This window comes from Trypanosoma cruzi, genomic scaffold (assembly GCF_000209065.1).
Source record: "Trypanosoma cruzi strain CL Brener 1047053516285 genomic scaffold, whole genome shotgun sequence".
NCBI classification, from domain to species: Eukaryota; Euglenozoa; class Kinetoplastea; order Trypanosomatida; family Trypanosomatidae; genus Trypanosoma; species Trypanosoma cruzi.
The window spans coordinates 37,352-47,372 of NW_001849329.1; the positions used below are offsets into that span (position 1 = coordinate 37,352).

The following is a 10,021-nucleotide window of genomic DNA, read 5'->3' on the forward strand; positions in this document are numbered from 1 at the left end:
TGGACAATGTCTGCACGCATATCAAAGTCCTTGCGAATACCCCCGTGTTCGGAATCAACACAATTGCCCATAAACCTGAAGATGGGAAGAACATCCACAGGAAACACAAAATCATGCTCTTGGGTTTGAAGAATGCGAAGGGTGGAGCCGATCCAGTGTGAATAGCATGTGTCACATTCCTTTTGTGGTCTTCCCTGGTATCCAACAATTGGCATAATAACCCCCGTGCTGCCAATGGACTCATGATCCTCAGGACCCCCCGACAGACGTGCGGTACAGTACCGTAATAGTAAGTGATGACGGCTCCGAGTTAGAGAAGACATTGCGCCAGCCAACGCCAGCGAGGCTACCGCACAAAAAGTCATTCCACCATGCGCCTCCGCCCCTGGCACCGCTCCAAATGCACCCTCGTGCGCATCCCAACAGCGCCAAATAAAGGCGACTGCCTCCTGGAGAGTGCCTTGTAGAGATGATACAGTAGACAGTGGTTGTGGTTTGCATAAAAGCGCCATTGAAACCAGAGCCGAGTAGGTAAATCGAATATCCACTTCCGCAATATCCGGGGCCGCCTGAAAAGCACCTCGAAAAGACTCTCCAAAGAGAGGACACTCGTGTCTAATATGACACGACATCACAAATGACATTAATTTCTCCTTATACGCCCACTCCTCAGTGGCCTTGGGTAGAAAATCACAGAGGTTTAATATCTGAAGAGCACAGTGGGTCATGGATAATGTGGCGCTTGTGTTATAATGGCTCACAGGAACCGGACAAAACCCTCCTGTTTCGGTGTCGTAGCAACGCCGCATCTCCTCAAACAGTTTGTCCCTCTCCGCGTTGAAGACGCCATCATCTTTTCTCCAGTCCACCCCAAGCAAATCACGCCCCAGAAGGGAAAAGTAGAGCAAAATTATCCGTTGAGAATGCTGCTGCTGCTGAACCTTAGCCGGCATGCATCGTTGCGGATTGCTAAAGTACTGCAAGTGAACGAAGCCATCTCCAAGTATTTGTGAAGTCTCGTCCTCGCCCATTACAACCACCGCATGCGGCATCCCATAATCCCTAACAACTTCCTCCGCCTCCCAACAAACGTCTCGGAAAGACAATATTGGAAACAAAAAAAAAAATCAATGGGTAACTTTGCAAATAAATATTGAGGAATAAACACAAATAAAATAAGCCATGCGTAGTCCCATCTCTCACGTGCACGACGGGGCACATTCACGGTATGGTCCCGTCCCTCACCTCCTGCTACTCGTTAACTAAACATTTCTTAAACGGCTTCCTTCTTCGTTTTTTATTATGCTTCCTTTTATTTATTTTTTTGCTGGTTGCTTTCTGGTGCTTTTCCCAACACTTTCTCCTCCTGCTTCTCTTGTTGCTTACTCCTCCTTCGTGTTCTTCTTCCGAAGGCTACTTCTCCTCCTCCTGCTCCCTTCCCTTGACGACGCCCCACGTGCTCAAAGCGTCGGGATACCGGACCGCTTCTTGAGATACAACGACAGCACGGAGCTCATGGGGGGTGCCGTGTAGGCGGAATCCGCCAGAACCTCCCCGAGCCACTTCTTCGCTGCCGCCGCACGAATTGCAGCGCCAACTGAGACCTCCTTCCTCCCCAATTCGGAGAGTTTGTTGACATGAGTGACATCGTGAAAGAACTGCCCCAGATGCCCTTCGCGGCCACTGAAGCTCGATGCATGGTCACTGGTTCCTTCGAACTTTTCAACCGACACTCCCTCCTCTCCCTTCTTCGCGTTGGTATCGACCGGCGCGACGTGCAGCACGCGGAATCCAGAGACCTCATCCACAACCGCCACCCGTTCTTTCCCCGCCCCCGGAAGACACCTCATAAAATGAATGCGGTGCGGTGTCGCCGTTGACTTGTGCCGCCCTAATTCTTCCCCCATCCGTTGCACCGCACCGCACAATTCCCTAATCCCTCCATCACTTGTCGCCACAAGGACAGATGCAGCAGAACACGCACACATGGCTGTCAATCGGGTGGAATGGGCTTCCCAGACGACTGCCGGCTGATGGGGTGAGGCTAGCGACCAAAAATAAACTCGTGTTTCGTCACGAGCCACCACGACTCGGCTTTCACTTAAAAGCTGAAGTTCTCTCAGTGGCGTCACAGAAAACAATTGCGTGAGTGTATGTAGTCGATGCCAATTTTGGCCCGGAGAGACGTTGGCTACACCATAGACATGTACACTGTCGTCTGAAACAAAGCACAACGAGGCGTCCATGGAAAGAATTATATCCGTTACAAAAAGCGACGGCGTTGCCGAGGAAGACTTATTCACCCAACTCTTCTGTCCTGGGGAATACGCGTCATTCGCATCCACAGCTATTTCCTCCCAACATTTCATCCAGTTGGTAGAAAGCGTAAAAACACGTCCATGCACCTCGTCTGTTTGTAGCGCAATCACGCGACTACTGTGAGGAGAGTAAATGGTTTGTGTCTCCATATGCCGTTTGGCGTGCGTGTCATACACCCAGAAGCGAAGCAAGGGGGGAAGCGATGTGCCTCCAAACTCCTCATATGTCACAATCGTCCGGTTATCATTCAGTAATCCCACATGTTGAATGCCATGCCGGGGGGGAATAGCAACTGTCTCCATCTGGGAAGAGATGTGAAGGGAATAAAGCGATTGCTGCGTAAGGGGATCGCAGATACGCAACACGTTCGGCAACCCAGTAAGAATCACGGCAGGTTGTCCCATCCATCGTCCCACCACAAGTCCACTGCACGCCTCACCTGTAGACCACTGAACACCCTCAATGAACTCCTCTACCCGCATCTGTAGCAAATCCAGCGTTGCAAGCGTTGACTCTGCACAGGCAAGTAAAAGTTGAGATCCATTGGAATAAGAAGGCACAATGCAGCGAATTGGTCCTAGGCTGCATCCAATCTTCCTATAGGCGTAGGAAGACATACTCCACACCAAAATGACCGATTCCCTTGCGCCGGAAAAGAGAGAATTACCGTCTACTGAAAAACCTAAGGCTGTCAATGGGGTATGATGCCAGTGATCCGAGAAGTGGTGGCTTTCGGTGACAGAAGGGAAAACTATCAATTCACCCCGCGTGCCACCCACAGCCATAGAGTTAGTGACAGGATTGCACGCCAAGCTCTGAATACCTATGGGCAGATGGAGTTGCCTGGTGCCGTGAGCATCGCGTTGTTCATAGAGGGAGTACCGCGCCCACTTTTCGCCTCGTTGACCAACAACAACAAGGCCGGTAAACCTTCCTGTTGCCATCGTGCAATCACGCAGTGGAATGTGGAAGGGCATTATTTTCTCCGCCTTCATCACCGACGCGTCCCGCAGTGACGCCTCATAGACACCACCTGCCGTAAGGAAGACACAATGAAGCTCCCCCTTCGCCTCATGAAAGTGCGCCTCCAAAATTCCCCCTTCTTTTTGCATACGGGCCTTCTGCACCACATTTCGCCGGCATGATACCACCGGCTTATCGCCAGTCTCTGCTGAAGAGTCGCGCCTCCATTGAATCGAAGAAGATGCCACCACCTCCACGTGAGCAAGGGAGATTAGGAACCAATTTGCCTCCGCGTCAACGACATGGAGCTGCATGTCGCCAGCGACATTCGCCAAAACACATAACCCAACGACACGCGCCCCACTGAGCTGCTCCACACGGAATTTCTTTAGATTTTTTGGGGCATAAAAAGCAACGCTGGAATCCTCCGCGACATACACGGCGTCCTTGCAAACGGCGAGGAGGTGCGGTAAGACCATGTTTGGGTAAAGGCAGGAAACTGAAAGGCGGAAAAGGATTCTCTTCCCTCAGTCTCGCTCTCCCTTCCCTTCTAACGTGCAGGTGTTTTCCTTCTCTCTGCGTCTTTATGCCAAAACACAGAGAATAATGGCAGTAATTGTCTGTTTCTCTTTCTCTCTCTCTCTCTCTCTCTGTATTTGTGCGGGTGTGTCAGTAAGCAACTCCAGTGGGGCTCGATGCGGGAAGGTATTTATGGCCAGTGCCTAAGTAAAACAAAAGAAAAAAAAAGGCAGAAATTGTATGGTTGGTATAAATCCATATATGCGAGCATGAATGAACATTTACAGGAAGCAACACGTAGACACAGAGAGAAACAGGTGCGTTAAGAACCAACAAAACATTTTCAAAGGTGGCAATAAAGATCGCCCCATACACGCGTACATAAATAGATCTGTATGCATCCCATTCATACCCACCCCCTTCTATCCCTGCATATACCCCATGCCCTCCTCCCTGTTCACCACTTACCTCCATTCTTTCTTTTTTTTTTTTTTTTTGATTACGATATTGTCGCTATTTTATTATATATATATATATTTTGTTTTGTTTTGTTTTGTTTTCGTCCCCATTCTTTCCACACACACACACACACACACACACACTTCTTCTTCTGAACAAAAACGCTTCGAGCGACGACGCGGAACACGTGCACTGACATACATGCCAAAAAGTTGGTCCAAGTACTGCGACAATAACAACAACAACATCAACATCGACAAAAATAAATTTTTTTTCTTTTATAAATTTATAACTCCTATCCTTATCGAAAAAAGAGACGGCCACGTTGGAGAACAAACGTTTTAGGGGTTTGTTGTCCCGTATCCTTCGTGTGAACGAAAGAGCGACTCCGTTTCGGTCTCCCTGGCACTACTATTCCTCCACCGGTACAAGATAAATGTCACAAGAAGAAGAACAAGGGCGGCGGCGATAAGAAACAACCTCTCGCGTGAATTAAATTGATGAGGCCATTTATTGGCTGGCGCCGACGATGTATTTGTCGCGTTCTCCTCGGATGCCAACCCAGCGAGTTGTGCGCCGGATGACTCGTTGGCTGATCTTTCCATCATAGACATCTCTTCACTCGACATGCCTTCCATTTGAGAACTGTTCTTGTGGTGGTTCTCCATATTCCTCATGCACATGGAGCAATTCATGTGCTGCATTGCGCCCGACATGCCTGCCATTTGAGAGCTGTTCGTGTGGTGGTTCTCCATATTCCTCATGCACATGGAGCAATTCATGTGCTGCATTGCGCCCGACATGCCTGCCATTTGAGAGCTGTTCGTGTGGTGGTTCTCCATATTCCTCATGCACATGGAGCAATTCATGTGCTGCATTGCACCCGACATGCCTGCCATTTGAGAACTGTTCTTGTGGTGGTTCTCCATATTCCTCATGCACATGGAGCAATTCATGTGCTGCATTGCGCCCGACATGCCTGCCATTTGAGAGCTGTTCGTGTGGTGGTTCTCCATATTCCTCATGCACATGGAGCAATTCATGTGCTGCATTGCACCCGACATGCCTGCCATTTGAGAACTGTTCTTGTGGTGGTTCTCCATATTCCTCATGCACATGGAGCAATTCATGTGCTGCATTGCACCCGACATGCCTTCCATTTGAGAACTGTTCTTGTGGTGGTTCTCCATATTCCTCATGCACATGGAGCAATTCATGTGCTGCATTGCACCCGACATGCCTGCCATTTGAGAACTGTTCGTGTGGTGGTTCTCCATATCCCTCATGCACATGGAGTAATTCATGTGGTGCATGTCAACAAAATGGTATACGACGCGTCCATTCAGAGGCTGGGTTGGTCGGTGATTGCCGTTGTGGTTCCCCGGGCGGGCCCGCTGAAACGCCTCAACCAAACGCTCCAATGCCGTTTTGGAGATAATCTGAGGAGATGTCAGCACAACAAATAAAACCCCCTCGGTGCATGGAGGTGTGGTCAATGATCCATTGTAAGCAAAGTAGCTTCCACTTTGCGGTAGAAATCCTGCAATCGTCATGTTTTCCGTTAGCGTGCACGTCGTGACGGCACGTTTTGGAGGAAGCGAGCCATCTAGTAAAATATGTTTCAGTGCCGCAACGGAGGTGGAATTTATTTTATCCGACGCAACAAGCTGCACTACAACCACCATAAGGTGTGGCTGCCTCGACTGCTGCGTGTGAGCGAACACAAGATGCAGCTCCGCGTCTGGATTTGCGCAGGGAAGGACATGCTCCGCGGGGGAGTGAAAATGCATCGAAACAAGGTGATATTCCGGTGAATCCGGGTCCGTGGGGTCACGGACCGTGCAAAGGCTGGGGAACTTATTTGTCGGATCGTCAAGGGGGATAAAACGCACCGATATCGTATTGACCTCGTTCTCGATTTTGAGCGATGTCTTCTCCGCCGCAAACTTGCAGTCACGTGAGAAGACAAGCGGCCCCATGTCTTTGCGGTGAACCACCTCATTTGGTTGGAGCTCGGAGAAAGAGACAGGACTCTGCTGCTTCCCCGTCTGGCACAACTTGGGCCAGGCAGTGAGGTTGGTGTATCCCCACTGTGGCCCCTGAGGCTTTTCCCGCGGCAGCCCAGCTGTAGTGTAGCCGTTTTCCGCAGAGACAGGCGACATGAGGGCATGTACGTGGAGACACAAAAGTGAAAAAATAACGGCCTTTACCATCTTACTCCCTTCCCTTCCTTCTCCTCGCCGTATGCCACAAGTCATTCTGGGGGGGGGATCTATACTTGTCTGCCGCTCTTCAGACGCCGCGGCCAAACAGAAACACACATCCGAAAAAAAAAAGAAAAAAAAAAAGGAGAGAGAGAGAGAGAGAGAGCAAAGGATGAAAGCAACCTCTCTTATCCAACATGCATAAATTCCCCGGGCGTCGCCCTCCTTCGATTAAGTTTCTTTTTTTTTTTTTTTTTCCACCGGTCTTCGTCAGTTTAAAACCTTCTCTTGTCCTGCGCCTCCTCCCTCCCAACCACTCGCCGTTGACCGTACGGCGTGCGGATGTTGACGGTTCCGTGAGGCCTGTTGTGCACCCATGGCAGTTGCGGCGCAATCCCCAATCGCCTCCGCGCAGTCCACACTTCAAAGACGGTCATGCAAAAATAAAAAATAAAAAAAAAAATTTATACAAAAGGCTTTTTGCGCTTCACATAATCTTTGTTCCCCCCTCACCTTTTTTTTTTTTTTCCCCACACACCCCGTGTCCTCCTCTAATTTGTGGGACTTGCAGTGCCGTACGACCTTTGTGCTGCCGCCCGGCGCGACTCCAGAAAACGCTGCCGCGAGGCGTTTCCATCTGTCCGTGTCGACGCAGTGTTGCTATCCACCGGCACCGTTGCGGAGCCGTGCACATCCAGAAGCTCCTCATACTCCTCCCCCGACAAGCGCCTTGACCGCAGACAACGATTTACAAGCAACGCCGTAAGCACCGTAAAGAAAAGAAGAGCACTAAACCACGCGACAAATGGCAGCCAAGACCAATTTGTGCGGCCCCGAATAGGGTCAGCGAAGGATGTTGGCACCAACGAGGGAAGTTCCCCAGTCTGCAATCCTTCGCAGCCGTCATGTCCCCTCATTACAACACATTCATTGTGTGACGCCCCTTGCCTTCCAATGCACATCCCTTTCTTGGCACCTGAACCACACAGGGGTGCGTCAGGCCCCTCCTTGGCGACGCTGCTGCCGCTGACGATCGCCATGGATACATTGCGGCCCAGCGCTTTGGTCAGTGACGCAGTGCGTTCAATCATCTCCGACAGCGACACGGACGCATTTCTTGACGACACCATTCGTTACTAATTTTTTAAGATCAGAAAAACAAAAACAAACACACACACACACGGCCGCCCTTTTCCCTGAAGATATTCCCTTCACTCCCACCTTTTCCGACACCGGCGCCAACAGCAAACACACACGGGAGGGAAAAAAAAAAAAAAAAAGACAAAAACAAATTTAGACAAGTCAGGCAGTCCGTGAGTGCGTGCGCACGTGAGCGAAAGAAGGCTGAGCGTGGCAGCTAACAAAACGGCAGACTGCATTTCGGGAAGAAGCAACAAACCCACTCAAATCATACATCCGCGCAGCCAACCAAAAAAAAAAAGACAAGAAAACAACAAGACAATAATAATAATAATAGACGGCATCCCTCAAAAGCAAATATACACACATGAAGATGAAGATAAAGAAGAACAAAAAAAAAAAAAAACCGAATAGATAAATAAATAAATAAATAAAATAGCGGTTAAAGCAAAACAAGGGAGAGGATAAAGCAAAGAAATTGCCTCACAGACACACACAACAACAACAAAAACAACAACACACACAAACAAAAAAAAAAAAAACGGTCCTTTACTCCAGCAATTCAACATCACCTTCACTCACTAGCCATATCTCCACTCACACTGTTGCAGTCTTCACATACATCGCCCATTATTTCCCGCAGTCTCTCTCAGCATCACACATGAAAACTCCCCTTTTGGTGCAATAAGTCGACATGCGTGTGCCCCCCTCCCCTCCTTGCTGCGGTCTCTGCTTCTCATTGAAGATGGAGGGAATTCTTCGCTTACGAAGTTAAGGGTGCATCACTCTTAAGGGGCGTATAAAACGTATATTGGCAGAACAAAAATAATAAAAATAAAAATTAAAAAAAAAGAGGGAAGGGGGGAATTCAAAGAAAAGTTCGGAAAGAAACGCGCATCACCGCTGCGACAATAAATAGGCCTCGTTTCTTTGCCGGGACTCTCCAGTTATCCCCGCTTCTCCCTTTCCCACCTTTTCCTTTTCCTTTTTTTTTTCTTCTCTTTTCTTATTTTTTTTTGTTTTTGTTTGTTTGTTTTGTCTTTCATCGCCTCACAACGGCGGGTCTCCGCAAGAGACGCCCAACATTTGCACATCGTTCCAAATGTGCCCCCCCCCCCGCCCCCACTCTTCCCGCCCACAGGAGGAGCGAGAGGAGAGAAGCGGAAGGCAGAGAAGTGGAAAGAAAGAAAGAAAGAAAGAAAGAGAGATGAGTGCAGTGCAGTGCGTTAAAAATAATACATACAAATATAAATATATTTTTATTTATTTTATTTTATTTATTTTATTTGCTCCATCGTCCGGCCCCCTGTTGCCCCCCTCCAGTCATCGCGAGTGACAGACTCACGTGGGTGCATAACAACTCACCCACGCAAACTCCCCATCCAAAAAAAAAAAAAAAAAAAGAAGGGGGAAAGAAAAAATGATAGTCACAGACACCACGACTTTTTAATACAACACAATTGAGCTCCTTCTGCAAGTGTATAAATATAAGTATATATGTAGACAGGGTTGTAAGGAGAAAACAAAGAGAAAATATGCGTGCAAGTATCCGCGTGCAGAAAAAACCAAAAAAAAAAAAAAAAAAGAGGCGGCGCAGATGCACACATGCGGGCGCCAGAATACATGTGTATATAAATATAAATATAAATAAATTAAAAAAAGAAAAAAAAAAAAAAGAAGAATAATTATGAATGAATAAATGATAATAAAGAAAAAAAAAAAAAACAAAGAAGAATAATAAAAATAATTATTATAGTAAACACACACACACACACAGACAGAGACAGACAGAGACAGAGACAGAGAGAGACGGTGAGGAGTGCCGGTGGCAAAGCACAAATAAAACCCCGTTTGAAGGCAAAAGTAAATAAAATTCTCACCATCCTTGCCGGGGGGGGGGGGGGGAAAATACTAATAACAATATATATATATATATATATATAAGCACAGGAATTTAACGAAGGGAAACATTTAAAAAAAGAAGATCAAAAACAACAATGACAACAATCTCAAAGACGTCCTCCCCCCCTTTTTTTTTTTTTTTTTCGTCTCTTTTTTTTTTTCTTTTTTTGCTCCTTTTTATTATTAATTGTTTGCCCCTCGTCTTCCCCCTCAGTCCCAATTCCATCGGTGTTTTTTGTTTTGTTTTTTCATTATTTTACTCTTTTTGCCTGCTGCGCACCGTACGGTCCCCGTCTTATATGTGACTGTGAAATGTGTGTGTGTGTGTGTGTGCGTATACAAAATGAAAATATACAAATATATATATATATGTACTTTTTTCCTCTGTTCGTTTTCGGATTATATATAAATATAATAAATAATAAATATGTATGTTCACTCTCTCTCTCTCTCTCTCTCTCTCTCTCTCTCTCTCTCTCTCTCTCTCTCTCTTCTCTCTTTTTTTTTTTTTTTTT

At 47.4% G+C, this 10,021-nt stretch overlaps 4 protein-coding genes across 4 annotated transcripts, besides 26 other annotated features; all 4 read right to left on the reverse strand.

Moving 5' to 3' along the window:
- On the reverse strand, window positions 1-1,052 carry Tc00.1047053509597.4 (hypothetical protein, conserved; the record flags this gene model as incomplete). The annotated part of the gene is made up of 1 exon (XM_801195.1): window positions 1-1,052. A coding segment is annotated over one exon (1,052 nt), but the record flags the coding sequence as incomplete, so codon positions are not given.
- Window positions 1-7,986: a sequence feature (heterozygous, Esmeraldo-like haplotype).
- Window positions 1,357-1,443: a sequence feature (CT-rich).
- Tc00.1047053509597.10 (hypothetical protein, conserved) lies at window positions 1,461-3,761 on the reverse strand (the record flags this gene model as incomplete). The annotated part of the gene is made up of 1 exon (XM_801193.1): window positions 1,461-3,761. The coding sequence occupies one exon, from the start codon at window positions 3,759-3,761 to the stop codon at window positions 1,461-1,463; it is 2,301 nt and encodes a 766-aa protein (XP_806286.1).
- Window positions 3,908-3,934: a microsatellite.
- Window positions 4,316-4,337: a sequence feature (AT_rich).
- Window positions 4,338-4,361: a microsatellite.
- Window positions 4,377-4,403: a microsatellite.
- Window positions 4,488-4,526: a microsatellite.
- On the reverse strand, window positions 4,602-6,518 carry Tc00.1047053509597.20 (carbonic anhydrase-like protein, putative; the record flags this gene model as incomplete). Its single annotated transcript, XM_801194.1, has 1 exon — window positions 4,602-6,518. One exon carries the CDS (start codon window positions 6,516-6,518, stop codon window positions 4,602-4,604), a length of 1,917 nt encoding a protein of 638 aa, XP_806287.1.
- Window positions 6,610-6,630: a microsatellite.
- Window positions 6,904-6,933: a sequence feature (AT_rich).
- On the reverse strand, window positions 7,016-7,594 carry Tc00.1047053509597.29 (hypothetical protein, conserved; the record flags this gene model as incomplete). The annotated part of the gene is made up of 1 exon (XM_801196.1): window positions 7,016-7,594. One exon carries the CDS (start codon window positions 7,592-7,594, stop codon window positions 7,016-7,018), a length of 579 nt encoding a protein of 192 aa, XP_806289.1.
- Window positions 7,987-8,146: a sequence feature (areas merged during assembly that could not be assigned to a particular haplotype. This can correspond to areas where the two haplotypes were merged or to regions with more than two copies in the genome that were merged during assembly.).
- Window positions 8,014-8,039: a microsatellite.
- Window positions 8,100-8,123: a microsatellite.
- Window positions 8,147-10,021: a sequence feature (heterozygous, Esmeraldo-like haplotype).
- Window positions 8,426-8,456: a sequence feature (AT_rich).
- Window positions 8,578-8,641: a sequence feature (T-rich).
- Window positions 8,783-8,812: a microsatellite.
- Window positions 8,859-8,892: a microsatellite.
- Window positions 8,989-9,025: a sequence feature (A-rich).
- Window positions 9,233-9,258: a sequence feature (AT_rich).
- Window positions 9,259-9,348: a sequence feature (A-rich).
- Window positions 9,376-9,414: a microsatellite.
- Window positions 9,525-9,547: a microsatellite.
- Window positions 9,634-9,675: a microsatellite.
- Window positions 9,820-9,842: a microsatellite.
- Window positions 9,905-9,935: a sequence feature (AT_rich).
- Window positions 9,945-10,005: a microsatellite.